Genomic DNA, 26,428 nt, shown 5'->3' on the forward strand with positions numbered 1-26,428 from the left:
ACTTCCGCTGCGTAGCTATGATCACTTTTCATATATTCGCTTTGATAATCATTTACTTTTCATTTATTGTTTTTTTTCTTTTTGTTTTGCATTACATACGGTATCGTTATAGCTTTGAACTTAACACAGTCGACAGATCTTTAATTGCATTATTTCATAATAAGGAACTAATACAAATTAAAAGTAAATTACAAAGGTGAAATCGCCACAAAAAGACGTTATTATTGTTTTAAAACATATATATATATACAGACGAATAATAACGTCAAAAGAATCGTGCACAAATCATTATATACTATTATAAATACATCCGAGAAATCGTTCTTTATTTTTTACAAGCTCGTGTAGAAACATTTCTATGTTCGGACTTTCACTCGACCAATTTCCTTTAACTGCAAGTAGCACGGAGGTATTATTTTATAGCAAACACGCTTACTATCACGACTTTTAAGTCGAGTTTCAATGAGTAATACAAATATATACACGTAAAAGAGCTGTACCATTGTTGATTCTTCAATTTTGTGGTTTATTTTTGTATAACAAATATTCGAAAATTATTAATTTTTTATTTTTTTCCACCTTGAAAATGTACATATGACTTCTGCTTCTAATTATTAATGAGTAATGAAAAGCATCTGTTAATTTTGTAAATTTAATGAGAGTTTAATATAAAATATTATTTTAGTAAAAAAAATATATATATCTATATACGTATTTTATTCTACGATACAATACTGATTATTTTTCTAAAATCATACTTATTGTTTACCGTTGCTCTTTAGAAATATATACTTTTTGCATAGATTATAAACTTTCAAGGTGGACTAATTACAGATCATATTTTTCTTTCTTACTTTCTTTTTTGTTTTGTATATAATTAAAACGTTTCTTTGAATATAACATTACTAATACCTTTTATAATTGTACAGTAATAAAATATAGACATCGAATTTAAAACTCTATGCAAAATTTACATCTTGTGAATACATTTGCGCTTATTACATACATCGCGTCCATAAAAATTTACGTTGTAGCATAAGGATAATTTGGACATAATGATATAATAAGGTCATCCATATTCGGTAAAACAACAATTTTTTCGAATTCTCGGAGTAATTTGGTTTCGATCCACTTGGTCACATAACCGATATTTACTATTCTTTCACCTACGGCAGGTGTTACAGTAATCGAAATTTTCGGTCTTGGCTTGAAACCATACCAAAGCCGATCAGAAGGCGGTGGAGGAATGTTTATAGATAAGCAGCCTTCTATGCCAGATACACTGACCGTTAATCGAATTTCAGTATTAGAAACACCTTCAATTGCTTTACGTACGTAAGATAGTTCAGTTGCCTGAAAAATAAATTATATACATATATATATAGATATCAATTTTTTGTTCTTTATGTAATTTAGTTTATAATAATGTTGTTTCTATTGTTAAAATATATTTGTCAGAAATATACTTACATGCTGAAAGTATTTACTTGCAGCCAATCTATCTACCATACTAAGAAATTTTCTCCCCGAAGACTGGGTGGAACTGTAAAAGATCAACTTACCAAGTAATTAGATTTGATAAAAAAGTAGATTTAACTATTAATAAGAAAAAGGACTTACGGTGTATCTTTTGATGTTGTACACATTGTCATATTAGACTTATCCTCTTCTTCCGTTGACGTTTCTGGACTATCTTCTACATCACTATCAAACATAGGAGATCTTATTGTCTTAGATTTTTCTCCAGCTATCACATCACTAGAATTACTAGACATAGAACCAGCTCTGGTTAATTTCATAAGATTTAATTTTGTTTCGATAGTCATAGTTAAGCATCCCTTGTATAATACATTCAGATCTATCCAAAGTCCTCGTTCATCTATTATTGGCTTTGACGTATCTTGAATAAACGGTGCTCTCTGACCTATGAGCATATCCGACACAGTTAAACTCTCCATAAAATATGGTAGTTTTATATTCGAAAGTTTTCGTTGAATTTTGTCTTGAATAAGATTTATAGTATCGGAGCATTTGTGCATGTCAAACAATATACGACCTAATAAACAGTTGAGCCACATCATATCATATATAGGAATAGGAGATTCAATCTCAGAACTCGGAGTTGTTGTAACAGTCTAAAATAATTCATTATTTTAAATTGTATCCATTTAAAAAACATGTATAATAATTTGTATCTTCTTTGCAACATATTTCTTTACACTTACATCAAGGTACTGACTCATGTATGTATTGTAATTGAATTCCGGAGGACGGTCAAAAGAAGGACTAGGCGATGTTGGAACTTTCGATTCATTAACAATCGTTTGCTGCGACAGAGATGGATTGGAACTATCACTCATTGTTGAAATAGAATTTCTTTTTTTACAGTTTGCTGCAGTGACCAAACGTCTATACCTATATGATTAATAATATAGAATGAAAATATAAATATAATAATTTCGTATTATAGTAAAAGTGATTATATATATATATATATATATATATTACCAATCTTCTTTTTGACGATCAGCTCTTGCAAAAATAAATAGTTTGCATATATCATTTTGGTCATTCTCGCTGTGACCTATTAAAGAATTTTTTAGATTTCGCGTTTGTGTAAAATCTTCATCGGTTTCATCCTCATCTTCCTCTTCATCTATTTCATCTTCGACTTCTTGTTCTATCTGTTCTTCATTCTCTTTATTATCTTCTTTATCTTTTTTTTTATATACCTGATTTTCTACGTCTTCCTCTATAATCTTTTGTTTATTATTTTTAAAAGCATTAGTTTCTTTGTTATAACAGTCTTTCAAGGCAACATTTTCAACTAGGGCTCCCTTTTCTATCGTAATACAAATTGGGTACTTTTTGCTCCATCTCCTGTATAATAAAAATGGCGATATTTATAGACATTTATCATAAAATAGAAAGGTTTTTTTTGTATTTTTTAAACTAAGGAAGAAAAGGAATAATCGTAATATGAATAATTTGGACTGTTTTTATGACTACTGCCTGTAACTACGAAGTAATTACCAATTAGAAAAAGGTGTTCTAAATAGGTCGTACGAATATCAATTATTTATTCACTTGACCAATTTTCAGTACCATGTATAGTCCAATAGATATCAATACTCTATTAAATTTGAATTACAAGTCACGAGTATACCTTCTTCTAATAAGACCTTCAGGAAGTAATTCTATCTTTGCACCAGCCAAGCTATAAGTTCTTCTCCGGGTAAACTTGAGTTTGTGCTTTGGTTCATCCCAAACAGCCCTTTTTGGTATTCTCATTCTTGTTTCCATTATTCGCAAAGTATCACCTTCTAGTCTAAAATAAACAGACTTTGTGCGTGCCACATGATAATTTTGTGGATCATATAAGTATGGTAACTCATTTAACCATCCCTCAAATCTTTCTAAGACAGCGTGCTCCTCTACTGCAGGTATTTCTACAACTGGAACCTCATGTGTTGATATTTTTTTACCTTCTGGTACAGTTTTTAATATTTTTTTCATGCTTGCTACTGTATCATATGCTATAATAGATGTGAATACACCCCCGACAAAGCCAAGAATATACTCCGGAAATGGAATAAGGTAATAAGAAGAAGCGATTACCATAATAAAAACAAATATTCGATGAAACAACTGATGGAGTAGTTCATTTTTAAGCCATGCGAATGTTGGTTTAGGTTCTGTCCTAGGTGAAAACAGGATAGTGTGTAATAATGATTGATTTAACGTATCATGCAGTTTTTTATCATTATCTTTTATATCAATACATTTAATATCTGGTGGATTACTCTGTGTTTTGTCATCTGTTCCATTAGGAAAACTTTCATTCAATTCAGCAGCTTCTACTCCACTTTCAATGCTATCTTCTTCTGAATTTTTTGTTTTAATACCAACTTTTATATTAGAGAAACCAATAAATCTGCTACTATCTTCTTTTATATCAACAATTGGGAAAGCTTCTTCTTTCTCTTGTTTATCAGTAATGGTTTTTTCAATCGGTGTTACATCTATTAAATCTTCTGAATCACTGATACTTGAATTTTCTTTACTATTTCTATATGCTTTTTTGTGTTCACTTTTTATTTCGTGAAGTTTTTCTTCAAACGTTTTCGTAATTTTACCTTTGATCTCTGATAATACTCTCCAAGGATCAGAAGATTGAGATGTTCCTTCAGATATATTTCCATCGATACTAGAAGACCTTTGATCTAATTTACTTTCCGTTTTTTCTTTATCTGTTTTTTTGTCCGGAGTTTTTGATGGAGATAAAGATAATTGAGATGAGACTTCTTCATATTCCAAATCTTGTTTTTCTTCATCTGTACTAAGATATAGTTCTTCCAATTCATCATCACTTGCATGATAATGTATTATTGGAACAGATGTGGTAAATGGTTTACCTTCATAAAAGAATATACATTTTATTTAGGTATGACAAAGTTGTGAAATTTACTAAAATATGTAATGCAGCAAACATTGACATTTTTTTGCAAAAGCATCAAGACTAATTAAATTTATCAGATTTATATTACAAGTTTACTTATATATTGGAAACTTGATTGACCATATGCAATATGGAGAATAAAGTTATTTCAAAACAATTCATCGGCATTAATTAACAATGAATAATTAAGTTTTACAATAATGTTTCTAAATAATATTCTTACCTTTAATCATACCTAATGTTATTTTTCCTGTATTTTGCTTAGAAGTCATCATCAACTACTTGAAATTGAATCTTTGATATGTGTCCTTGCACCATTACTATCGTTTAATGGTATGCGTTTTAATACAGTCAGTATATAAAAACTGAACGTTTAGTTAATAATTAGTCATCAAATTTATTATTATTAATATAAGCGTAAACGTTTTATTTACATATTATTTAATTTCGATATGACTCATATACAAAATTAGATAAAATAAAATAAAGGTAGCAAAATATTTCTAATCACTATGTTACGTTTATCGGTAAAACTTTCTTTTATTCGTAAAAATTATATCACAGAGTTGCATTACGTATCATGTAATTACTTTTCATTAAACTTTACAATTACTTACTAACTGCTGTTGTATTACGAATGATTACAATGCATCTTATAAATTTTTTTTTTTTTTTAATGTGGTAATGCACTTAATTTTGAGGTCATTGATTGGCTACGTTATCCTCACTGACCAATACCGACCAATCAATCTATAAGTTCGAAATGTAATCCATTAATGTTAGTAACTTGCATAAAAGATGTTCGTAAGCATTTAAATAGATTTCTATTGACGAAATAATTTCAAAACGAATTATCGAATTATAAATTTGTCGATTGAAAGTTAGAGAAAGTTTTACAGATATATTTTTCAAATGCATTTAAAGCGAATTCAGATGAAAGATTTTCAATAGAAAACTCTACAGTCAGCTGTTTTAACCATCGTTTTAAAGAAATTAAACCCAAACTATATAACATATAAACACGCCTTATCTAAATATAGTAAAGTCAATATTATTGGAAAGTGACTTGTGGACAAAAATATAAAGTATGTTGCATGTATGACTCTATTAAATTTTTAAATTTATCGATGTCGTGAACAGCAATTGTAAAATAATTCTTAATATACATCGCATATACATATTATTTTTTTTTAATTAACGTTAACAGTTCAAATCATATGCGCTCTCTACATCATATGCGTTTTCTATAATAACTTACAATTAGTATTTCAAAGATTTCCCAAAACAACTGTGGTAAACATACATTACCTTTTTATCATATAAGGTGACCTTCGTTTTTTTTAAATTGGAAATTCTTCTGACGAAGCATTCAAGTATTTTTTGTTGTTGTTGCATCTTGTAGAAAAAAGAAAAACAATTTATTGTTGCATCAAGCCATTTATATTTTACAATCATTTCATTTACATACATTTCAGATTCTCTAATTTCAAAAATTGTAAAATCTCATTTGATATACCCTTATGTACAAACTTATTTGACTAGTTAAATTCATCTAAAATATCAGGAAAGCATTCGCAGTTATGTGTGCTTCAGTAGTTTGTGCAAGTCTATCAAGATAGATGTGAATCTGTATTAATGATCTAATATACGTAAATTTCCAGAAACTATTTTATTCTCCAAGATAGTTCCAGATGGAAGATCTATACGTTCTCCATGATTAGCAATAATGATAACAGTACCTTTCAAGGCAACGCCTTTACCAAATGTTACATCACCTGATACTGTCAAATGATCTAATTCTAAAAGATCTGGTATTGTTGGAAATCTAGTAAGAAATTCTTTTACCTATACAACAAAAAATAGAATTTTATTACATCTAATGTTTAATTAATAATTATTTAGAACATCCATAAATGAATAAAACGTAAATCTACCTTTGAAAAGTGATTGTCACCTAGTTTTATAAGAGGTGTTGTAGGGAACATTCGTTGTGGACTCATTACTAAAGATCCATTACGAAGTATATAAAGATTACTCATGACAAGCATTAAATCAGACGTTTTTTTGACAGGTAAGAATCTACTACGTGGTACATTTATACCTACGAAAGATATTACAAATTATAATTATAAATAATCATAAATATATTAGTAGTACATCTTTTCCTTTACTTACCAATGCTTCCTTCGAAAGATTTCATTGCAGCACCCACAGCTGTTTCAAGTTGAATAATGTTTAAACCATTAGGTTGCGTTTTGTTATTAACAATAATTTCCATATTGAGCGAATTATTTACCAAAACTCTTTCAATAGCTACAAAACATATATAAAATGTATTGCAAACATAAAAGATTTAATGATACATAATAATTTTGTAACATAAATTATCTTATACCATCAAGTTTAACCCAGAGATTGTTGGTATTAAAGAATTTAAATGTTTTCACGGATTTAAAAGCATCTACGTGATCTTTAGGAACCTGTGCAATTTCTAAAAGTCGAAGTTTATCCTCATATTGAATAAGGGTTCCACCCTGTCAACAAAATTAATTGACGTAGACAAATTTGTATAATATCATCAAACAGAGATGTTATTAATTACTTGATTTATATATATAAAAATAATAAAACTTACCTTGACATCGGCTTTTGTTTTATCAGTTATTTCCATAACAAATTCTGGAGAGGAACTGTGTCCTTTATCTAGCAGCAATTTCAAAATTCTTAAATCTACAGTCGCACCCAAGTTATCAATATTCGAGATAAAGCAATATTCACGACCCTACACACAAATAATAATTAAACATAAATGATATTATATAAATTAAAAAATGAATATATATACATAATAAATTTCAATCAAATATAATACCTCCTTAATGAATTTTTTCAGTAGACCAGAATTCTTAAAACTTTCATAAAAATCTCCGTGACCAGGAGGATACCAACTGTAAATACAAATGTCTTAATATTTAATATAATATTATTTTCTACGAAATAGGTGGTTATAGAAAATATATAAAATCATACGCTTCCATATCTTCATTTACATTGCAATGTTGTGCAAGAGGAAGAAACGAGTCTCTATTAATGCGAGGATGACAACTTTGATTAAAAGTATGAATATCAATATCTATCCCTTTGTATTTTCTGATGATTCGTTGAGTATCTTCATCTGTGTTGAATGAGTTCATCAAAACAAGTGGTACATTCGCATTATATGTTTTATTCAAGTACTGTTCAAATATAAAATACCTCAGATTAGATGTTTATTATTGAAAGATAAAAGTAACATTAATTATAACTATTATTTATAAATAATTATATCTACCTCGATTTGTTGAACAGTTAAATCAAGAAATGTCAATCCATTGCGAACTGCTATTACTGATTTTGGTCCATGGCATCCCATACTTGTACCTAGTCCACCATTCAATTTAACAACTATTAATTTATTTAACATAGCCTTGACTTCTTCATTATTAGGATCAGAAAGGCTATTGTAATTATGTATCTAAAAATAAATAAACGTACAAATGAAAATATTAAATTACAAATATCTCGAATATAAGAAAAATGCTCTGAATAAAAAATGTGATCACATACAGCATGTTCCGGTAATTTTTGAATACCATCCCATTCTAGAGATGGGCCTTCTTCTTCTAAAAATCGTTTAAAAAGATTCGCAAATCCATCGAATTGTCGAGCAAATTCTTCTCTCCTATTTGGGGGAGCGGTATCAACCAATTTGTTTAATTCCTGTTGCAATTCATTCTCGGCATCTATCTTAGTTCGTTGACGAAATGCCTGTGTATCTGAAGAACTACGTTGATGACCACGTGCCTACGATTTTTAATTAAATAATATACCACAAAAGTCAATTTAATATTACCTTTCGTCTTCATATAATCGAATATCACAGTAGCCTTATTATAATAATTATTTAAGCACAAATTTTCGCACATGATGATCGTTTAAAAATACGCTATAAAAAATAGCGCAGTAAAATAATATTATAAGTTAGTTTTATATGTATAAAGAGCTTATAGAAATAAAAACAAACAAAAATAATAATAATAATTAGTGTAATTATTATCAAAATTCGATAAAATTCTTGGTATGTTGCAATAAGATAATTTTTTTATAAGAGCATGTCGTTAAAATTAAGAGCATATATTCGTAACTATGTCACTATAAATAAGAATAGTAAATAGTTTTGTTTTTTCATTCAAATGTTTCTCAATTCATAAAAACTTTTACTATATTTTCAATGACTCTGTGTGTCGTGTGATTGTGTGTAATGTGAGCGACACGTATCTTACATTTATTTTATCTGATTTATATATACACACACGATTTTAAAAATACTTTTATACGAGTACATATAGCAAAATTACATATACAAGTTAACTTAATTTTCTCAATGAGTAAACATTATTTTATTAATTAAAATGTGAGAATTTAAATATCCAATTCAAAAGAAGTTTGTAAGAATTACAATTATACTTGAATATTACGAATTTGATTTTTTGTTTATCTATAAAATATTTCAAGCAATGATCATTTTTCTCGCGTAATACGTCAATTTATATTATATAATAGAAGACGATTAACACGTGCATATTTTGTATAGTAATTGATAAGCACTTCAATGCTCACGATAAAAAAACATATATTTTATATATCACCAATGTTATACTAGTTCTTTTTACATGATAAAAATATATATGCATGCACTAACTAAGTAAATTCTTTTTTATTGTTAATTTAGTATTAAATTAGTAATTAATTTAACCCTTCTTTGCATGATGATGGAAATTTCAATCATAATATTTAGTCAACAAAAAAAGGTACGCAAAACCCTTGTACTGTATATTTGTTGTTGCTAGCAACTTTTTAAGCGACTATTGCGTACAACAAAACGCAGTTGTCAAAAAATAGCACTAGGATTTTTTAAAATATTTTTCCTTTAATCTAGAGCATTAATTACATCACCCTGATTTATTTAAAAAAAAAGAAAAAATCATGCAAAGAAGGGTTAATATGTGAATAATTTCGTTATAATATATTACAATTAATATTAGTTTTAAATCAATTATTTTATTAAATAGTATAACATGATCTTATTTAACAATTATTTTGATTACTTCAGTTAGATTTAGGATATATTATTAAGCAAATAAAGCAATTCTTGTTTTTTAAATACTCATTTGAACTAGAACGCTAAACAGTTGACCTTTTCGATCAAGATACGAGTTATCGATGTGCGATTATGCGAATAATGCTTTAACGATATGAGAATTTAAAAGAAAAAAACTTTTAAGCACGTATAATAATTTTGTTCGCGAGATTTAAAGAAGTAGAACGCATAAATATGTGTCGCAAGAAAAGATTAGAAGTATCGCGCGCCATTTAAGCGGGAGAAATAAATGAGAAAATGTTGTAAGCGTACGTTTGAAAAAAAAAAAAAAGAAAAAGAAAAGAATTTCTTCGTTCATAATATTTCTCAAAGGAAAATGTGACGCGAGAATGAATATTTGCATATGTAAATGCGAATAAATTAACCTGGCGATTTACAAAAATCCATGGGAAAAGAAAACAAAATTTTAGAATAAAAAATATTAATTCTTTGAACTTCTATGTAACGCTTGTGAGACGATAATACCAATACTTATTATAAAACATTATTTCTAACGTGACAACAATAATTATTTACAATTTCGATATAATTTTGTATTCATTGATGTAGATACTTTATAATTATAAAAACAATTTGTTACAAGTATAGGACAAGACGTAGAGAAAATTGAATGGAGAGGATTAATGAAACGAAAACGTCAAAGCTTCTCTTTTCATACTTATAAATAATATCAACGATCCGTATATAAAATCAAAATTATAATTTCAAGCAGTCATGAAGCTTACTTGTAAAAGATACTCAATCATCGTGTTTTCTTTGACGTTCTTTCCTCGTAATGAAAAATATATTATTTTTTTGTTCAATGCCTTCAAGAAAGTGCAGTGACGCAACGATGACTATGACACAATGCGACACAAGTTAGAAGAAGTATACTACTCCACACACGACAGGAATATATGAAGGAATGAACGACAGTGTGACACACGTGACGAACTTGTACTCCCAACGAAGCTAATCTACGACTACACAACACGTTGTTGCGTTAAATGAGAGAGTAGTAACGATGAACAGCTTATCACTTCGTTTTAAGAGTAGGAGGAAGAGGTGGAAAAAAATATAAGAAACTAAAACGTACGAAGTTCTTTCAAAATCGGCTTAGAAATGAAAAATGAAGAAAAATCGTATGAACCGAGCCCCCCCATTATAATAGCTATCTTATTATTTGACCTTCTTCGCGAGTCATCTTATCTTCGACCGCGATATCAATTATCATAAACAACATTTGACTCTTCATTTGATCTTCCACGATTCTTTCAATCCACTTCTCTCAGCGAAATATAATAATTCTAATTTTATTTATTCGAATCAATCGATCAATTCTAATTTTTGCACAGTCAATACTTTTGTACTTTTCTTTTCAATAGACTTTTATTATAGAAAATCGTTTTAATTATTCTAATAAACTTAAATGATTGTTATCTTCTTTCGATTGCAAAAGATATAACTTTTGTTAATAACCAATTACGACATAAATATGTATAGATAAACTTATCAGTAGATGTAGTGTTTTAAAAATATTTTTCCAATGAGGTTTATCTTCTTCTTCTTTTTATTTCTATAAAATATCTAATGCTAAGCAAATTCTAATTTTATGTATTATCTATGATAGGATTATTATTATTATAAGTTGCATATTAAATTTTTATTCGTTGTAATAAAAATATCACTAAATAAGAGATCGATATCTTCAAAAATTAACTTTGCTAATAATGTGAGTATGATATCAGTAAATATGCCATTTTATTCTGAATACGTAAAGAAAAAAAACTACGTTTCTGTCTTCCAACAATAGTACTAAAAATTATTCATAGAAAGTTCTACATATACAGCTTTGTGCAACGTATAAGATAAAAACCGCAGACGACAATGATTGTCATCGTCAGACGTAAAATACAATATTTTATCCATTAAGAAGAGGTCAGTTAATTTATATAATTATATATAACGAAATAAAAAAAAAGTAAACGTAACTTCGTATATTTATTCGTGTTCTTTTGAAATTGAAAAAATTTTAAAAAATGCAAATGTCACTATGCATATTTCGAAGTATGTACGTCAAGCATGATAAGAAATTTATTTTGCATGATAAGTATTTTTATTATTCAATCTTTTCTAATAATTATTTTTGTTCCTTTTTCCGAGTTGATAAGTTTTCCACTCATTAATTGTGTGGAAATATTTCATGAATAATTCTTATCGATTCTAACGAATTGTTTCTAATATTAATGCGTGTAAAATGTTTACAAAAAATATCAACTTTTTCCTAAATACTAATTTATAAATATAAAATATCTATATGAAAAAAATAAATTTTTAATATGTATATATATATATTTAAAAGACAAATTAAATGATATCAATATAGACGATAATAATAGTTATTTCGTTGATAAAATTTATTATGACATTTAATTGATTATTTTTTGCAAAAAGACCAAGTAAATATCTTTCTGGGCTTATCATCTTTTAGTGTTTATATAGCACTCGTTACATAATTAATCAATGTTACATAATCTATAAATCTTAACGTAATAATAAGTAAAGTAATTATTTCTCCCTAATGATGGACACAATTTTTAATTTATAAATGAAGAAAAACACTTTGCAGATAACATTAAGAATTTTTTGTTAACAAAAACAAAAATGTCCCAAGGACAAAAATATATCTATACAGTTATAATTTTATTCGTTTTAATTGAAGTAATTAGATAGTATAAATTTAAAACGTAGATTTCTTGTATATAACTTAAGATAAAATTCCAAACGCAGATAACCTCTAAAGTGTATATAAATTTTAGTTGGATAAATATCACATTATGAAAGGAAACATATTTAAAAGTACTGGTTAACCGTTCAATTTAAGACACTTCAAACATATATGTATATATATAACATATATGTATATATGTTTGTATGTATAAATGTAGTTTAATTAATATAAAAAATGATCATCTCACAAGTTAAGGTAAAATAATTGTAATAATCGTAGTTGTGACTTACCTTCCTGTCATCGACTTCTAGCATTTTTTAAATTAATTTTATGCAGCTTCCCTGAAATATTTGATTCTTCAATCCTTAAACAAGGTCAGCGAACAACCTCTGTGCTGAATCTGAATTAGTCACCAAATATTTGAAACCGTGTACCTACGATGCATGGATGACATCTTTATTTGTAGCTATGTCCAAAGGCATATAGATATCTATACAAGATTAAAAATACATTCATTAGCTACAAAAATAAACTTCACCTCTTTACAAAGTGTAATATTTTATTGAACAAAAATTATTTTTCAAAGAAGTTAATATTCATTTTAATTACTAGATTCACAATCAAATTACTAGATTTGATATTCTTCATTGATTGTTACTAATACTTTGTTTTTCTTTTGTTTTTATTATCGTCTTTGACATCTTGTTGAATTGAAAACAAAAAACGTATTAATTTTAAACCAACATCATTATTAACAATACAAAGACAATTGTTTTATAATGTCAGTCTTGTTTATATATTTATTATTATTTATTATTAATATTTATCATTCTTTCTGTATAATGATATTAAATTTCTAGAAAAAAAAGATATATTAAATATCTCGATTGAAATAAATTTTTATTATAACAAGGAATAATTTCCTTTCTAATATCAATAAAAAGTAATTAAATATTTTAGTAAATAATCATGTAATGAAACAACAAGAATATAATGTGGTAATATATGAGAGAGAAAAGTAGATATTAAAATAATTATTAATATATCATTGAAAAAATTAAAGAATAAAATACTAATTAATCCCTTTCCTGATTGGTCTTTCTTACGTGTAGGAGTTATTCTACGAAAATGATTGGCCGTACATACGCGTGATTTCGCATATTAAACAAGCGGTACCGTTGTTACACTATCTAGTAATATCAACCTACAAATAATACTATCGCAATGTTATGATTACTGTATCAAAATATTAAAGGTAATAGTGATGTATTTTAAGTGTTACTTAAAATTTATTTCATATCAAAGAGAACAAATTTGACAAAGTATATTAGTTTCAAATTACAGGTAGTTAAGTAAAAGAACGTTTGTGTTGCACGTAAAGTAGTACGTCGAACGCGTTTTATTAAAAATATGGCGGATCAATACTTGGATAACGACGAAGGAGAGTGTTCTCCAGCAAAAAAACTTAAACTAGATATAGAAAATACTACTGAAACAGACGATGGCAAACATGAAGATGAAATCAATTTATCAACCTTTGAAATGAAAAGAATTTTACAAAATAATAATACGAGAAAACAAATTTTTATCGAAGGCACTTTCAAAGGTAGCGAAAGTCCCGCTATTCTTTCATTAGAAAAGACCACTTTTCCTACTGACGAACTTTTTTTAAAAGAAGGATTTTTTAATGAAGATACTACTATTCAAAAAGTTTTTAGTAATCATATTTATGGAAATTATAAGTGTTTTCCAGTAAAAAAATATAATGGTAAGTTAATATATATATTAAATTTGAATGATTTGTATAAATGATAAACAAAATACTAGTAAAGAAAAATATGTTATTATATATATATATATATATATATATATATAGTTGTACTGTAATTGTATATTATAATTAAAGGTTTAAATGTATTGTTAATACATCCTGCTACGCCGAAACACATTGAAAAGTTTAAAAAAAAAGAATTACATATCGTCAATGAGACATATGAATTATACGAAAAAATTACTTTACCTCATATTACATCACAACAATTTTCTTTGGAGGTATGTATATATTGATTTGATTAGTGAAACCATTACGCCTATTCATATAATCAAGTAAAAATAGTGCTTAGTAATCAAATTGAATAGAATATAATGAATAAAGGCATTATATTTAAACTCATACTTCTTATCTTTATCAATTTCAGTGGATAGATAATATTTTAGCCCATAAAGCTGAACAAGATAAAATTGTATACGAGGATGCAAATAAAGAAACAGGTTTTGTAATGGTACCAGATTTGAAATGGGATGGACAACCTCAGTCACTTAAACTTTTAGCTCTTCCATTTCAAAAAGTTAGATCTATGAGAGAATTAAATGCATCTCATCTTCCGTTATTGAGAAATATACGTGATTCTGGAATAGCATGCATATCTGAAAAGTACAATATACCTGCGACTCAACTTAGGATATACCTTCATTATCAACCATCATATTATTATCTACATGTTCATTTTTCCTATCTCATGTTTGAAAGTTCAGGTAATATATCAACATCTATATTTGTAAAATTAATAAATCTTCTGCTTATTGCTTACATGACATATTAATTTAAAAATCTATTCATTTTGTAATACTTATTAAAATCTTTTCAAAATAGGAGTACACGTTGATAGGGCACATCTTTTATCCACTGTTATAAATAATATAGAATTAATGCCAGACTACTATACAAAGTGTATACTCTCGTTTCTGGTATTTGAAGGAGATCCATTATGTACTAAATTCCGGGAACATGGAGTTGTGGGAAAAAAAGAATCTGAGTCTGAAGAAACATAAGTGAGATCTGTAAAACAAAATTATTTTATGAAAATTATTATAAATATATATATTATATATAATAACACAAATAAAATATATGGATTATTAAAAAATATAAAATTCTGTCCTTATACTACATAATGCAATATTGAGTAAATAAATGATATTTTATGGAAGCATTGCATTTCCACATATTATAAACTACGTATTTTCATTAATAAATTGTAGTTTATTTATTTTTAAATATAAAAAATAAATAAAATTATGTAATAAAAAATAAAATATAATAATGAAAATAAGAAAATTTCATTAATTGATTTTGGATAATTAAATTTAATATATAAAAGAAAGTTTTATATTTGTCAATTTTATATTTCTCAGAGAAGTTCTTTTTATGACATAATAAAATTAGTGGCTCCTCGTATTCGTTATAAATGCTTGTCATTTTGTATGACTATATGATTTAACAGTTTTGAAAGTAACATGTAAACTTTTCATATCTTTACTTTGCATAGTTACATGTACATACGTATATTGGATTTTTAGTACCCGAAAAAAAATTATATTACTTTAAGATAAGCATACTTTAGAATAACCCAGCACTTGATGAAGCTGCCTGAATCATGTATGATACCATTTTATAATTTTTATTTTAATAAATATTCCTACTAAACAGACAATGGTACATGGTACACAATGAAGATTTTTCACTATTTAATATCAACCATTTTACAAATATTTTCAAGGGACAGGAACGTTATGAAATTGCAGTATGCATTGGTACTCTAAAATGCAGCATGAATTAGATAATATTTTCGAGTGTAGTTAAATATTACACCTAGAAATAATAAAGTACATTTGAAGATTCAATATCGTTTCGACTAATATAATTATAATATATTTAAGTTCCCTGTGATTTTATAAGAATTTTTATAAGAAAGAAAACTGTTAAACAAAATGAATAAATATTTAATTAACATTTTTGAATCTATAATTGTACATTTATATAACTCGATTCATGTTTTTCATATTCCTCGATTGATATATATTATAAATAAAAAAAATTAAAAAGAATAAGATTTAATTTTTAAGAAGAGTAAATTTAAAATAATAGATGGAGTAAGATTGTTCAACAGATAATGATAAAAAAGGAAATATAAACTCTTAGTAATAACAGATATTTTTGTATATTAAAAAATGGGAAAGATACATATTTGATTTTCACCATCAAAACAAAGTCAACTATAACATATTTGTATGATTTTCAACCCAAAATTATGTGAATACGATCTTTTTTAATAAATGTTAATAAATACATTGACGTCGAATTCTTTGTAAAGGGCATCTGCGTGTATGCTAATTATATCGTGAGATCAGTAACTGTTTTGTACCAAATACATAGTGCTTATGTTCATGCTAACTTAATTCTAAATAAAAGTATGATTAAGTACATACTGAAACATTGGAAGCATTTAAAATATTAGTTTGGTGAATTTATTATTTTTTATGATAATCTCGAACTGCAATAAAATTTCTTGAAAGTCTTATTGAACAGAAGCACTTTATTGTCCCTTATTAACGAAATATTGTATCATATGGCTTTACAATTTTGCAAAATATATATAATACTCAGGAAGAGATGTAAATACAGACATCTAAATTTGTGCTCGTCTCGTTCTTTCATCTCCAAAGAAGAAGAGAATATTAAACTGCGAAAAATAATATGTTAAGTACTTATGCTTCTAATTATTTCATAGTATATGAAAACCATATACATCAGTCAAATACAAAAATTAGCCCTACTATTTTAATTAATTAATTATTATTTTTTTGTAATAATAAGTAGAAAAATTATCATATTACTTATGCTAACATGCGTATATGCACAAAAAATTGTGTAAAATACACTTTAAAATTTGTCTTTTTTTTGCATGTACATATAAGCATATACATATATCACAACAATTCAATATAAAGGATATTGCTCATATAAATAGTACAAATAATGATTCTGTGCCAACCTTCAATCAAAAAGAAATGAAGGATAAATATAATAACCAAAGATATTGCAGTATACCCTTCATCAGGTACATTGCATATAGTTGAGATTGTAATCTATCTAAAAAATAAATATCCATTCCATTATATAATTATAACATTAGATATGTATATATCAATTTATAACTTATTTGCACGCATAGTAGGAGAGAGAAAAAAAAGAAAAAAGATTTCATTGCCATAATAAGTTAAACTTACAACCTTGCATAAAAATTTGATCAAGACACGCAAATGCCCTATATCTTCAATAATTTGCTCTAAATATACCAGAACTTCCTCTATCAATTAATTATATACATTTTTTTTTCATCACATTATCCAATTACGTATTTACACATAAATGTGAAGACGGAAGTCTGTAATAGTTTGTAAGAGCAAGATAGGTGTAATTTCTTTAACACTCGACACATATTCTACTAGGAAACAAAAACAATAGAACGCATAATAAAAAAAAATAAAAGTGTAATTGTTTTTTTTTAATCACATTATGTTCAGGTCTATATACTTTCATAATAGCTGTTGCAATAATATCAGAATGTAAAAATATTATTACAAATCATTAAACTTTAGAAAGCGTTCAAATAATCTTTAGAAAACTTTAGATCAAAAAATTCCAAAAAATTGGAACTTAATTAAAGATTGTGCATTAATATGAAATTTGTTTCATAATCCATTAAGTGGATTGTCCAGGAAATAAAGACCACACTGGTAACTTATTATTCAAATATATAATGAATAAAGTACAACAGAAAAGAACTAATGGCTTATGTTATTTTTTTTTTGCATGAGACAAACTTTAACAAATATTAGGTATTTGTAATATTTGTGCTTGTAAAATATCTTTTGTCTGACTAGTTGGTCATGATCCACTACACAAGTGTTAACGAGTTCATCGCCATGACAGTGGTTTGTATATACAGTTATGGAAAAATGGTCTCATGATGTTTAATGATTTGACTTGTTTAAATAATGATATAGGTACTGGCTTTCTCGCGGGTAGGAAATATTGAATGAAATGAAATTTACAACTACTGATATTATCACATACGTAATGCCGTCACATCTATAATTTTCTTAGAATATATAGACTATTAAATTATATCGTGCATTAATAGAAACCAAAAGTATAAAATCTAATATTAAGAATTTAATATAACTTTCTCGAGCACCATTTAAACAAAAAATAGGAATAAATTAGCATATTCCTTTAACATTTTTTTTATGGATTACTCACTAATGTGACGTAATAATTGCGCAAGGAATAACATATATCACATTAACATTATGTACCATCTACCTTTACATCTAATAATAACTTGAAATATTTGTGAGCAGATATGAAAGATTTTACTTATTTACTTCAAAACTACATTGAAAAATATCAAAGGATTATTTATTTTTTACTCTGATATAGTCGTTAAGACAGTCTCAGTAATTAGATTATTATTGCTGAATAATCAAACCAACTTTAAAAACAAAAATTCAGATTAACTTAAATAGTGTTATCTTTTTCTTCTGTATTTGTACATAAGTTCATATATAAATATATGATAATATATATACATATATATATATATTATACATAAGTTCATATATAAATTCGAAATCCAAATGGCATTACATAAACGATGTTTTAATAACTCATAACATTTCTAAGTATTAACAAAGAATCACTCATTTTTTTTTCTTTAAGAGACTAACAAAAAAAAAAATATAAATCATTATTTAATCTTAATTTAAAAAGCCCATAAGTGTCTATTTTTATTACATTATAATTTGTATATCTTTAGTTAAATACACCTACTTTGTACCGTTTGAAAGCCAATACGTAAAAAATTTAACTAAAAATAAAGATATTGAAAAATCACATAAAACTTATAAAAATGAGTATCGAATCAGACAAGGTTACCTAAAATGAATTTAATGCCTCTTGTCGTTTATTTTGATGATACACAATAAACCCTTCTTCTTGCATGTTAATATGGGTACTCTTCGAATGATGATCACATAACTTAAAATGGCTTCATTCGCCGATGACATTAAATACAGTTTGTATAGTGGACTAGCTTCGGAATACGACTTGCATATGAATTTATGTCACCAACAAGTCGTCATAGGCATATGTTGTAGAAAGATTGCTTGCAGACACCAAACTTGTAACTGTTACATTTTAATAAAGATTTAAAAATTTTAATTATTCTAAGAGATATTTCTTTACAATATATTCAATGTACATTTACAACATACATTCTAAACCTATATCTAAAACTGTAAAAATTTATTAATTCAATTTCTTATGAATAGTTAATATTTTAACTTTTATAATTTTAGAATAAAATTTTGTTTTAACATCAATATCAAATCATCTTTATTTGAAAGTTATTAAAAATTTATATTAGAAGTAAAACAAAAATAAATAATTTAAAAGGAAGAAAGACTTTTCATCAAACTAAATTTTTATAGATTTTCATAATAATTTAAAATTCTAGAAATATTTCTTTTAATTGCATCTTTCCGAATCATAATTTAATATACTATATATAAACTTTTTAATAAGTATAATAATTAATAAACAATTCAAGCCATGATATTTGCAAGATCAATCTACAGCATAAAAGTTACACGTTAAGATATCACTGGATTTTCAACATTCATATATCCAGTGTTCGTTATGCCCTTATGATCATTAGTAATGTAAATAACGCCACATTTTTCTTGATGATAATATGACAAAACATGTTTCTGAAGTTCCTCGTGGAAGGCGCGAAAAAAATATCTATTTTGGAAATTTAATTAATTTTTTATAACTGAATTGTTACAAAAAATATAAATATTTGCTTTACATAATTTAACAAACAAAAAAATATATAGAATATGGAGTACCCATAATTTTGTAACCAAGTTTTATATTACTGTGAATACTGTGATACATAATATTAGTTATGAAATTAGAAGTTAGTTACTCAACAAAAAAAAAAAGACTTTTTCCATGAAGAAACAAAACAGAAACATGCTTTTATCCTACTATTGGTAGGATTTGATGTAACAAGAAAATTGTGTCTTTAAGCTTCAGTAGATGCTATCAAGGAGCTCTTAGGCGTGTATGCTGTTGCATTTGGATCCAAATTTGACACGGTACAACCTGGACAACTGCTTTCGTTCGTACGTATTTTTGTTCCTGTTACTCGTACTTCACTATTCAATCGAAGCTTGGACGTTGCACAAGTTGGTGCAGAACCAAATGTATCCTGTGGCATCACAGCTAAGTCCTGAGCAATCTTTGCTTTGAGCATCTCAATTTCTTTTTCTTGAGATCTTATTAAACCTATTTAAAGAAAAATAAGAAATTTTATATAAAAAGGTTCATGTATAAGTTTTACTACAAATTTTTATCTTTGATTTTAATTGAGGAAAAATAATATTCTAAAGTAATAGTAGCCCTTCTTATCCAAGAAAATCATTTATACCAATATTACAAAATTACTTATAACAAAAAAGCGGAATAGAGAAACTCTTTTCCTTAATAATTAATAAAAGTGATAAAAAAATGACTATGTAAGTAAGATTAAACTGCTAGTTGCTTACTTTCTCTGATTTCTAACTGACGTTTTGCTTCTCCAAGTGCTGAAAACAAATCTAATTTTATTCGAGTTTCTGCGCTCAAACTATTTTCTAAATGTCTTGTTTTCTCTTGTAATTCGTTCAATGCTCCAAGCAAAATCTCCGACTCTCTTTGATTTTCTTTACAACGAGTTGCATCCTTTTCTAGTGCATTACATCTGGATATATTTGAAATAATAATAATTAGTAATCGCATGTTAATTGATAACGTCTTTTCTAATGTATTTCATACTTATTCATACCTTTCATCTTTTGTTTTTACTTCTCGTCGAAGATTTTTAAGATCTTGCTCCATTTGCACTCTTTTATTCTTACATGCATCTGTACATTCTTGTCTGACAAGTGGTGGTGGAGGTGGTGGAATAGCAGAACGTGCCTCTTCTGCAGCTCTTCGTGCCCGTCTTTCTGTAACTAAGGATGCCTCACAAGCAGTGCGTTGCTTTCGTTCTTCTGCAATCCGCTTTTCTAGCGATGACATTGTTTGTTTATCCAATTGTCGAGCTGTTACCAATCCATGTAATCTAAACATTATATATATCAGACAATTATATATTTCCTTGCTGAATTAATATCATTTCACAGAAGATTAAATATGAAACTAAAAGAAGCAGTAAAAATCATATATATTAAGAGTACCTACTTGCTTTGTAATTGATCATTATCATGTTGAAGCTGTTGTATATCTCCTTTTGCCTGACGTTCCCCATTCATCAGTGTATTAATTTGCGATCGTAGTTCTTGCTCCACTTGTCGACTGGATTGTAAATCTGACTTCAAGCGTTTAATATCTGCCTCAAGCCTGCGACACACCAGTAACCTATTTGAACGACATTGAATTATGCCTAAGAAACAGGCAGCGCAAAGAAACATGTATACTACGCGTTTCATTTATTATAGAAGTAGCTAAACTTTTTCATAATTAAGACCTAAATATTATAGACATATAAAAAGTATTAAATTAAAGTTAATACTTAAAATATACATATCGTTATATTGTTATAATTATTTTGCAATAACGGAAAACTAAATTAAACATATTAATAAATGGAATTAATGACAAATTTGTCGTAAAATTATAGATATAAATAAAATTTAAATAAAAGATTTAAATGATACCTTTGACAATATTCATCCTGTTGTTTCTGCTGCTCAGTTGTAGTATCACTAGCATTTTTTATTTTACGAGTATTACGTTCACGTTGAACATTAACATTCGAAGATGTCTCTCGATTTTCTTTTACATTATTCCATTTTCCTGTTACTGATCCATTAGATTGTGATCTTACATTTGAATGACCACAACCTCCACCTTTAACTGACTTGTCTTTGTCAATTTCATTTACATCAAAATCATTCACTGATCTGCATTATAAAACATTCCTTTTTCTGGTTTGTTTCTAAGCACATACTTTAATTTGGTTATAGTACAAATGTATACATTTATAACAAATTTCTTACCCGACTCTTTCAATAAACTGCACGTCGTTGTGAGATACTGTTGATCCATTTGTATGTATAAATCTTTTGTCACTTTTATCAGATTGTGATACATTTGTTATAGTATGTTTATTATGTTGATCTTCTTGTTTCTCACTTTTGTCTAAAGATTTTCTATGATTACTTTTCATAGTGGTACTTTGTGTCTGTAGCATAAACTGTGTACCATTTTGCAATCCACCATTTTGTACATTTGCTTCAACACAATTGTTTCCTGAAAACACATAAGATATATAATTACATATATGTAAAAAAATTCATTAAATTAAACATATACACAGGTGGTTCCCAAACTTTTCTATTCTCTACCTCCTCGCTGAATCCAGATTTTCACGACGCATACTTTGGGAACCACCGGCATAAACTGATATATAGCATATAACACTTAGAAATTAAATACAAACTACCTTTACTTTTTTCAGGACTTGGATTATATTGTGAATTTAATCTTTGCGATTGTGCCCTTATATGTTGCTCTAATGATGGATTAATATGCTGTACTTGTGACTGAATTTGCTGCAGACTTGTCTGTTGTTCTACCGGTAGAGCCTGCTGTAACAACTGCAGGTAGAACTCATTTTCCTTTGCAACATCTTTTTGTTTTCTCTAATAAAATGCAATATCATAATGAAGATATTTTATCTCATTGATTTAAACAGAACGATTGTATATATAACTAACCTGTCTCATTCTGTAACCAACATAACTCTTAAAACCAAAACCTAATGTAACTACAGGATAGCCAATGCTGGAAAAAAATAAAAATTCATGATATAAACAATATATATTTCATTGATTATTATATTCAATTTTAATTGCAACAATTTGTACAAGCAATAATTTTATTTGAATATTATATATAATAAATAAAAAATAAATCAGCTTACCAGTGTGCTGCGAATGGCCGACAGAGATCTAAGTGAAACGGCATATGCCGAAAATCTCTTAATCGAACTGCTGTTTCTATATACAGAAATAATAGCCACAGCATCACAGTTGGTAGGCACACTCCTTTATCTGTTGGATACATTTTTTTATATTACTTTTTTATAACATAATTAATATCATTTTTTTAAAATGGGATAAAGTAAAAAGAAAATAACAAACTTTCATAATTATATAATTTTTGTAATATATGTATACACACCTGTGTGCCAAACATATTGCACCCAAACATAAGTGCTGGCAGCAAAAAACAGCCAATGCACAGGGATGAAAAAGAAGCAAATCATATCGGATGTGAGTGCAATACAAATAAAAAACACAGAGAAGGCCTGAAAGAAAAAAAAATATAATTTCAATATAGTATATATTTTATGTTTTTTCTATTCATTTGATGTGGACGACTTATATTATTATACAAATATCTATACATTTTATCATATGTTACGCATATTACTATTATTACTTACACTACAATATTATCTTTTATTATAGAAATCCCATTTGTCAATAAGAATTAATTAATTTCCGAAGATCAAAAAAAGCGATTAGATATAAAATGTCTTCAACTTTAATGATGATTATGTTGATAATGATAATAATAATAATAATAATAATAATAATAATAATAATAATAATAATAATAATAATAATAATAATAGATTATTATATATTATTATTTGGTTACTTACCAAGCCTTGGTATTTAAAAGAATCGTAAACACTTCGGAGGAGAAGCCAGAAAGGCCATAAAAATTCAAAGCGGAATTCTAAAATGAAATCTGCTAAAATCACCATGGCCCATAGTAGAAGGAACTTCAGATAAAGCAAAGTACTGAAATGAAAATCATATATTATGAACATGGAGCTATGATAGCACACTAATATTATATATTGGTATATGTCAGTAAGTGTATACATGCGCATAATTCTCAGATAATCAAAAATATCTGATAAAATATTTAAACATTATTATATATATTTACACAAACCACACATTTTGCTAGAATCATAAGATTCCTTTATTTGTACATTNCAGATAATCAAAAATATCTGATAAAATATTTAAACATTATTATATATATTTACACAAACCACACATTTTGCTAGAATCATAAGATTCCTTTATTTATACATATTTTATATATGCTTCATCTCTCTTGCAATATTGAACAAAATATTATAAAAAATACATATCTTACATTTTATTGCGTTCATGTTGAAATGTACTATAAAACAGTAATATAAATACATTTTTCCATTTAAACAAATCAAAATGATATTAAAACAATGACTCTACAAAAATTTAAGAACATGATCATACTTTAACTTTTAAACTAGATAATTTTTGTTTATAATTATTGTTACATTTTTGATAGTTAACAACAAAATGACATCTATGCGCATGTATTTAACCAAACCTACTGATATATCGTAGATAATATAAATAAAGCTTAATTACTATATATTCTAAAAGCGTATTTTATAAAATGCATCTTTTAAGTAAAAATCTGTTGGTCATTTATCTTTCTACCACAATTTCAACTTAAATACCTATAGTCACCTGAAATTATTATTTTTTTATATTTCTATTTTGGATTTTGAATAATTTCTAATCTATAAAACAGTTTATATGCTTAATAATTGCATAATATTGTATGAATAGTTTATAATATAAATAGACATTATAAAACTTAACAAATAAGATCTGTTTATACGTAAAGCAAAAGAAAATGATACGTTTAGATACAAAAATAAATTTTAATTAATTCTTTATAAACTTTATATATAGTGTATGTGTATTATAATAACTATATTATGTCATAGGTGCTTAACTTGGTAGTGAATAGTCCTAATAATAAAGTGAGAAAAATAATACGATATTGTAACATAAACAAATACAATAGATCCATGTCATGTAAATCTTTCTTATGCCATATTGTAATAAACGAATTACATAATATGATAAAACTACAGCAATATATGAAATGACAAATAACAACTTAGGCCTTTTACAGAAACGTCTTCTATTAAAAACATTGATCAAGTTTGTGTTGTGAAACTTGAATATGTAATGTATATGTGATTGAACAAATGACGTTTTACAATATTACTTAAGAAATATCACTACACTTTAAGATCGTTCTATACTCTGGAAAAACAGGAACACATGGTTGAAGTTTAGTTAAATGTTAAGAGCCATGTAACACAGAAGGTTCCCAAAGCGAGCGCAAATCCAAAATCACCGTCCAGCAGGGTTGATAGATAAACGCATTTCACCGATAAAATATTTATCAGTAGTTTTAGGATTTGATAAGTTTGGATACGTTCTCTCACAGATATGATGATCAGATTTTTGGTTATTTTTAAGAACGGCCATTCCAATGTAGACGCATATGGCGGCGAAAATTTACCTTCCGTAAATCCCCTCGGTGAGCTTGTTACGTTTCAAGGGCCTCCGAAGCTTACCGAACTCGACATTTCTTCTCTTCATATTCTTCGACACTTTCACCACTACCAAGGCGACGTTATTCGCGGCGTGTAACAGAACGGAAAAAACCAGAAATCCTCCGGGAAGTCGTGAAAAAAACCCACTTTGTCTTTCTCTCTCTCTCTCTCTTTCTCTCGCGCGCGCGACTTCTATCAGTCTCTTTTGTTGTCATTCGTCTGTGGACAGATTCGAGGTCTCACGATGGTTTACCGAGCAGCTGATTGGTCATTATGATACATCGCGTTTTAAAATCCATTTACGATATTAATCGTTTCTAACGAAAACGTTTTAAAGGTGAAACGATCGATCGGACGAGATATCGGCACGTGTCAATATTGTCTAAATAAGCGCGGAGTCAGTGCACGAGATGTAACCAATTTTATATTATGATTTCTTTTCCTAATGGAGGGTTTCGCGTTCAAGCCTTTATCGATCGTAGATGTCTCCCGACTGTACCACACGACTCCATCGGCACTTTCCACTTACACCAACGGCGCTCTCTCTTGGCAACTAAATGTCTGTACAGTTGTTCCCTTTTCTCTTCCTTCTTCCTTTCGCAATTGCTCTATCGCTCTTACTGCAAGTAAATACCTCTCGTTGTCTCCCTTCTATCTCACCTCTAACTAATCGTTTCTCT

At 27.3% G+C, this 26,428-nt stretch overlaps 4 protein-coding genes across 9 annotated transcripts; 1 reads left to right on the plus strand and 3 right to left on the minus strand.

Moving 5' to 3' along the window:
* Positions 1 to 39: 39 nt before the first annotated feature.
* LOC106787980 (testis-expressed sequence 2 protein) lies at positions 40 to 5,210 on the minus strand. The gene is made up of 7 exons (XM_014750806.1): positions 4,683 to 5,210; positions 3,167 to 4,415; positions 2,509 to 2,880; positions 2,226 to 2,415; positions 1,621 to 2,135; positions 1,471 to 1,543; positions 40 to 1,353 (listed from the first exon to the last, which is right to left on the minus strand). The coding sequence occupies exons 1-7, from the start codon at positions 4,732 to 4,734 to the stop codon at positions 1,024 to 1,026; spliced, it is 2,781 nt and encodes a 926-aa protein (XP_014606292.1). The 5' UTR covers positions 4,735 to 5,210; the 3' UTR covers positions 40 to 1,023.
* Positions 5,211 to 5,886: 676 nt separating this feature from the next.
* LOC106787995 (UTP--glucose-1-phosphate uridylyltransferase) lies at positions 5,887 to 12,907 on the minus strand. 2 transcript variants are annotated; one of them, XM_014750849.1, is made up of 10 exons: positions 12,660 to 12,907; positions 8,066 to 8,302; positions 7,791 to 7,973; positions 7,490 to 7,695; positions 7,332 to 7,407; positions 7,095 to 7,241; positions 6,855 to 6,993; positions 6,635 to 6,772; positions 6,394 to 6,560; positions 5,887 to 6,304 (listed from the first exon to the last, which is right to left on the minus strand). In XM_014750849.1, the coding sequence occupies exons 1-10, from the start codon at positions 12,681 to 12,683 to the stop codon at positions 6,092 to 6,094; spliced, it is 1,530 nt and encodes a 509-aa protein (XP_014606335.1). In that variant the 5' UTR covers positions 12,684 to 12,907; the 3' UTR covers positions 5,887 to 6,091. The 2 variants fall into 2 exon arrangements, with proteins under 2 accessions (XP_014606335.1, XP_014606336.1); XM_014750850.1 differs by lacking the exon at positions 12,660 to 12,907 and adding an exon at positions 10,385 to 10,702.
* Positions 12,908 to 13,510: 603 nt separating this feature from the next.
* LOC106787996 (m7GpppX diphosphatase) lies at positions 13,511 to 15,229 on the plus strand. 3 transcript variants are annotated; one of them, XM_014750854.1, is made up of 5 exons: positions 13,511 to 13,624; positions 13,714 to 14,137; positions 14,276 to 14,421; positions 14,568 to 14,904; positions 15,023 to 15,229. In XM_014750854.1, the coding sequence occupies exons 2-5, from the start codon at positions 13,780 to 13,782 to the stop codon at positions 15,199 to 15,201; spliced, it is 1,020 nt and encodes a 339-aa protein (XP_014606340.1). In that variant the 5' UTR covers positions 13,511 to 13,624; positions 13,714 to 13,779; the 3' UTR covers positions 15,202 to 15,229. The 3 variants fall into 3 exon arrangements, with proteins under 3 accessions (XP_014606340.1, XP_014606339.1, XP_014606338.1); XM_014750852.1 differs by having other exon boundaries at positions 13,516 to 13,624; positions 13,701 to 14,137; XM_014750853.1 differs by having other exon boundaries at positions 13,515 to 14,137.
* Positions 15,230 to 19,156: 3,927 nt separating this feature from the next.
* On the minus strand, positions 19,157 to 25,857 carry LOC106787984 (macoilin-1-like). Of its 3 annotated transcripts, none has more exons than XM_014750821.1 (12): positions 25,715 to 25,857; positions 23,994 to 24,135; positions 23,507 to 23,633; positions 23,247 to 23,376; positions 23,041 to 23,107; positions 22,767 to 22,920; positions 22,321 to 22,573; positions 21,979 to 22,224; positions 21,503 to 21,679; positions 21,105 to 21,383; positions 20,827 to 21,020; positions 19,157 to 20,566 (listed from the first exon to the last, which is right to left on the minus strand). In XM_014750821.1, exons 1-12 carry the CDS (start codon positions 25,792 to 25,794, stop codon positions 20,304 to 20,306), a joined length of 2,112 nt encoding a protein of 703 aa, XP_014606307.1. In that variant the 5' UTR covers positions 25,795 to 25,857; the 3' UTR covers positions 19,157 to 20,303. The 3 variants fall into 3 exon arrangements, with proteins under 3 accessions (XP_014606307.1, XP_014606306.1, XP_014606304.1); XM_014750820.1 differs by having other exon boundaries at positions 21,503 to 21,661; positions 22,767 to 22,965; XM_014750818.1 differs by having other exon boundaries at positions 22,767 to 22,965.
* Positions 25,858 to 26,428: the final 571 nt, after the last annotated feature.

The sequence above is a fragment of the Polistes canadensis genome, unplaced genomic scaffold, assembly GCF_001313835.1.
Source record: "Polistes canadensis isolate GaletaPanama2010 unplaced genomic scaffold, ASM131383v1 scaffold_121, whole genome shotgun sequence".
Classification (NCBI taxonomy): Eukaryota; Metazoa; Arthropoda; class Insecta; order Hymenoptera; family Vespidae; genus Polistes; species Polistes canadensis.

Bases quoted from the DNA above. Each gene is read 5' to 3' on its own strand.
- LOC106787984 (XM_014750818.1), bottom strand. From the start codon at position 25,794: ATGAAGAGAAGAAATGTCGAGTTCGGTAAGCTTCGGAGGCCCTTGAAA. The intron at 23,377-23,506 runs GTGTGTATACAT...TGTATCCAACAG, and splicing joins GCAATATGTTTGGCACACAG to ATAAAGGAGTGTGCCTACCA. The intron at 22,966-23,040 runs GTTAGTTATATA...GCATTTTATTAG, and splicing joins TTGGTTACAGAATGAGACAG to AGAAAACAAAAAGATGTTGC.
- LOC106787995 (XM_014750849.1), bottom strand. From the start codon at position 12,683: ATGCTAGAAGTCGATGACAGGAAG. The intron at 7,408-7,489 runs GTATGATTTTAT...TTGTATTTACAG, and splicing joins GTAAATGAAGATATGGAAGC to TTGGTATCCTCCTGGTCACG. The intron at 6,305-6,393 runs GTAGATTTACGT...TTTGTTGTATAG, and splicing joins GTGACAATCACTTTTCAAAG to GTAAAAGAATTTCTTACTAG.
- LOC106787980 (XM_014750806.1), bottom strand. From the start codon at position 4,734: ATGATGACTTCTAAGCAAAATACAGGAAAAATAACATTAGGTATGATT. The intron at 2,881-3,166 runs GTATACTCGTGA...TTTATTATACAG, and splicing joins GAAGGTCTTATTAGAAGAAG to GAGATGGAGCAAAAAGTACC. The intron at 1,544-1,620 runs GTAAGTCCTTTT...GATCTTTTACAG, and splicing joins ACAACATCAAAAGATACACC to TTCCACCCAGTCTTCGGGGA.
- LOC106787996 (XM_014750854.1), top strand. From the start codon at position 13,780: ATGGCGGATCAATACTTGGATAACGACGAAGGAGAGTGTTCTCCAGCA. The intron at 14,138-14,275 runs GTAAGTTAATAT...TTATAATTAAAG, and splicing joins TCCAGTAAAAAAATATAATG to GTTTAAATGTATTGTTAATA. The intron at 14,905-15,022 runs GTAATATATCAA...TTTTCAAAATAG, and splicing joins TCTCATGTTTGAAAGTTCAG to GAGTACACGTTGATAGGGCA.